The sequence below is a fragment of the Zingiber officinale genome, chromosome 10B (genome assembly GCF_018446385.1).
Source record: "Zingiber officinale cultivar Zhangliang chromosome 10B, Zo_v1.1, whole genome shotgun sequence".
NCBI lineage: Eukaryota > Viridiplantae > Streptophyta > Magnoliopsida > Zingiberales > Zingiberaceae > Zingiber > Zingiber officinale.
The window spans coordinates 39,155,246-39,157,895 of NC_056005.1; the positions used below are offsets into that span (position 1 = coordinate 39,155,246).

General features: G+C 47.7%; 1 protein-coding gene across 1 annotated transcript; it reads left to right on the forward strand.

Annotated features, from left to right (window-relative positions):
* Positions 1 to 228: 228 nt before the first annotated feature.
* On the forward strand, positions 229 to 1,590 carry LOC122030262 (adenylate isopentenyltransferase-like). Its single transcript, XM_042589440.1, has one exon. It carries the CDS (start codon positions 257 to 259, stop codon positions 1,379 to 1,381), a length of 1,125 nt encoding a protein of 374 aa, XP_042445374.1. The 5' UTR covers positions 229 to 256; the 3' UTR covers positions 1,382 to 1,590.
* The last annotated feature ends 1,060 nt before the right edge of the window (positions 1,591 to 2,650 follow it).

Here is a 2,650-nt window from a genome sequence, read left to right on the forward strand (position 1 = left end):
AAATGTGAGTGGGACCGGAATGTATGATAAAATTGTTGAGAGATTTTTTTTGTTTTTTGGTTGGTACAGGCATATGTGGGGGTTTTAAGCAGATGTGGCAACGAGGTTGCTCTGCAAGAGCTCCCACTGCTGTGATGCCTTGAGCCGGCACCAGTGATAGGGTAGCGCGGAGATGAGGAAGTTGAGCAGAAAAACAAGCGAGAAAGAATTTTCGGTCCAGTCCTTGACCTTCTTGACAGCGCAAGCTGCTTCCTTTATGAGAATTTTATTTAACACAGCGGGCAACGCGGCTCTTTCTGCTTACCTTCATTGGCCATTTCCGGCCAGCCGTGCTCTTTCTACCGCCACCGCTGCGATGCCGCCGCTACGGAGCTGCTGGCATCGCCTGAACACGCGGCGGAGCTCTTATCGCCCTGGACGCCTCTGTGTTCAGGTCAATGGCGATGGGACGAAGGAGAGAGTGGTGGTGGTCATGGGCGCTACCGGCACGGGGAAGTCAAAGCTGTCTGTGGAGCTGGCCACCAAGTTCTCCGGCGAGGTGGTGAACTCGGATAAGATTCAGGTCTATGGAGGGCTCGACATCGCCACCAACAAGATGCCCATGGAGGAGCGTCGCGGCGTGGCACACCATTTGCTGGGGGATCTTCATCCAGAGGAGGGTGAGCTCCCGCCCGCAGCGTACAGGGAGTTGGCGGCGCGCGCCATCGTCGGTATCGCCTGCCGAGACCGGATGCCGGTGGTGGCGGGCGGGTCGAACTCCTTCATACACGCGGCCTTGGCCGGGAGCTTTGACCCCCGGTGGAGTCCTTTCGAGGCGGGCTGGAGGCAGAGGATGAGGAAAAGGGCAACCCTCCGGTACTGCTGCTGCTTCCTGTGGGTAGACGTGGACGCGTTGGTGCTGGCGGAGCAGCTCGACCGGCGTGTGGACGAGATGCTGGCGGCGGGGATGGTGGAGGAGCTGGGTCAGTACTTCGAAGAAGAATCGGCATCCGTGGCGGGCGAGTCGAGGCATCCAGGGTTAGGCAAGGCGATCGGGGTGGCAGAGTTCCGGGAATACTTCCGGGGAAAGGGTCGGGGAACAGAAGCGGCGTACGAGGCGGCCGTGTCAGCCATCAAGGCGAACACGCGGCGGCTCGCGGAGGAGCAGGTGCGGAAGATCGAGCGACTGGGGGAGATAGGGTGGCCGCTGCAGAAGCTCGACGCTACGGCAGCGGTGTCGGCTCGACTGAAGGGATCCATGGCGGAGGCAGAGACGGCGTGGGAGAGAGACGTAGCGGGACCTGGCGCCGCAGCGGTGGAGCAGTTCTTGAATGAGGCGGCAGAGGTCCAACAACAACTCCACCATCGGCACAGCGTACCTTCTCCTCTGCTTTATACTTAGTTCGACTTTTTGGCGCCGTCCTGCTTCTTCCACAGACTCCATTAGAGCAATTCCTAAACGAGGCGGCAGAGGTCCAACAACATCACCACCATCTGCTCATCGTACGTTCTCCTCTGCTTTATACTCAATTCGACTTTTAGGCGCGTCCTGCGGCTTCCACGGACTCCATTCTCTATTTCTCTTCCTTTGTTAATCTCTTCCTCTGTTTTTGGTTTCCAGAGCAGGGGAAAAGAACGAAAGAACAGAAAAACATACATATAATTTTGTTTGTTTTTTTGTAACTTCAAAATTTTAATTTTCTTTTTCTTTTTCTTTTATCGGGGAATTTAGAGAGATAAAAGAACAGATGAGAGGAATTGGTGTTGGGTGTGAAGAAGGCAGAGAAAGGAGTAAGGCGGCCAATTTGGAGATGGGGCGCTTCTGACAACTGATGCTTGAGCAGAGCAGAGCAGAGCAGAGCAGAAACAAATTGAAACAAATGCAAACGACATTCTTCAATCTTTGCTTTCTCGCTCAGATATTTGCGTCTGATTTTTGAGAAACTGTTTCTATTCAAAACAATTGTACAGTTTGGTTACAATGAATCACTAGAACAGCATTTGCTGTAATGTAATGTAATGTTGTTCTCACTTGGTTCCAACTATCATTTACTTAATAGAATGTTTTAGAGTTGGTCAATGAGTTTGTTTCTTCAGATTCTTAGAAGCTCTGGTGGAATTGCCGATTTCCACTCACATTGATGCATTTGCAATAAACACAGATTATTGGTGTTAGATAAAGCTATTCTAGTTCTTCCATTTCAGGTCCTGATTGCAAATAAGAACAATTTCTAATGCATAGCCTGGAAACTAGGTTAGTTTGGCATGCTCAAAATTCATTTGTTTAAACAACTTACGAACAAGTGTGACTTCTTAACGAATGTTTAATATTAAGTACTTTGAATTAGTTGAACAGAGAATCATTGGGGTGGGTAATTATATTTGCATATATAAGTTTCATTAGCGTCTTAGTTAGAACTGCGAGACACCGAAAAGTATGATCTCATGTGTGTATCTGGGTTTTGCTTTAAGAAGTCGTTAAAGGATTCCAGCTATGTAGGACCGTCTTAATCAATTTTAGGCCTTAGTTTTTTTTTTTTTAAATAATATTTTAATATTTTTTAAAAATAAATTTTATATAAAATTTTAATTTTAAAAAAAAATTAAGATGTAAAATTATTAATTAAGTTTTTGTTATTAAGTGTAAATATGATTTCATTAATTTCAATTT

Excerpts from the sequence above, each read along its gene's own strand:
- LOC122030262 (XM_042589440.1), top strand. The coding sequence starts at position 257 with ATGAGAATTTTATTTAACACAGCGGGCAACGCGGCTCTTTCTGCTTAC.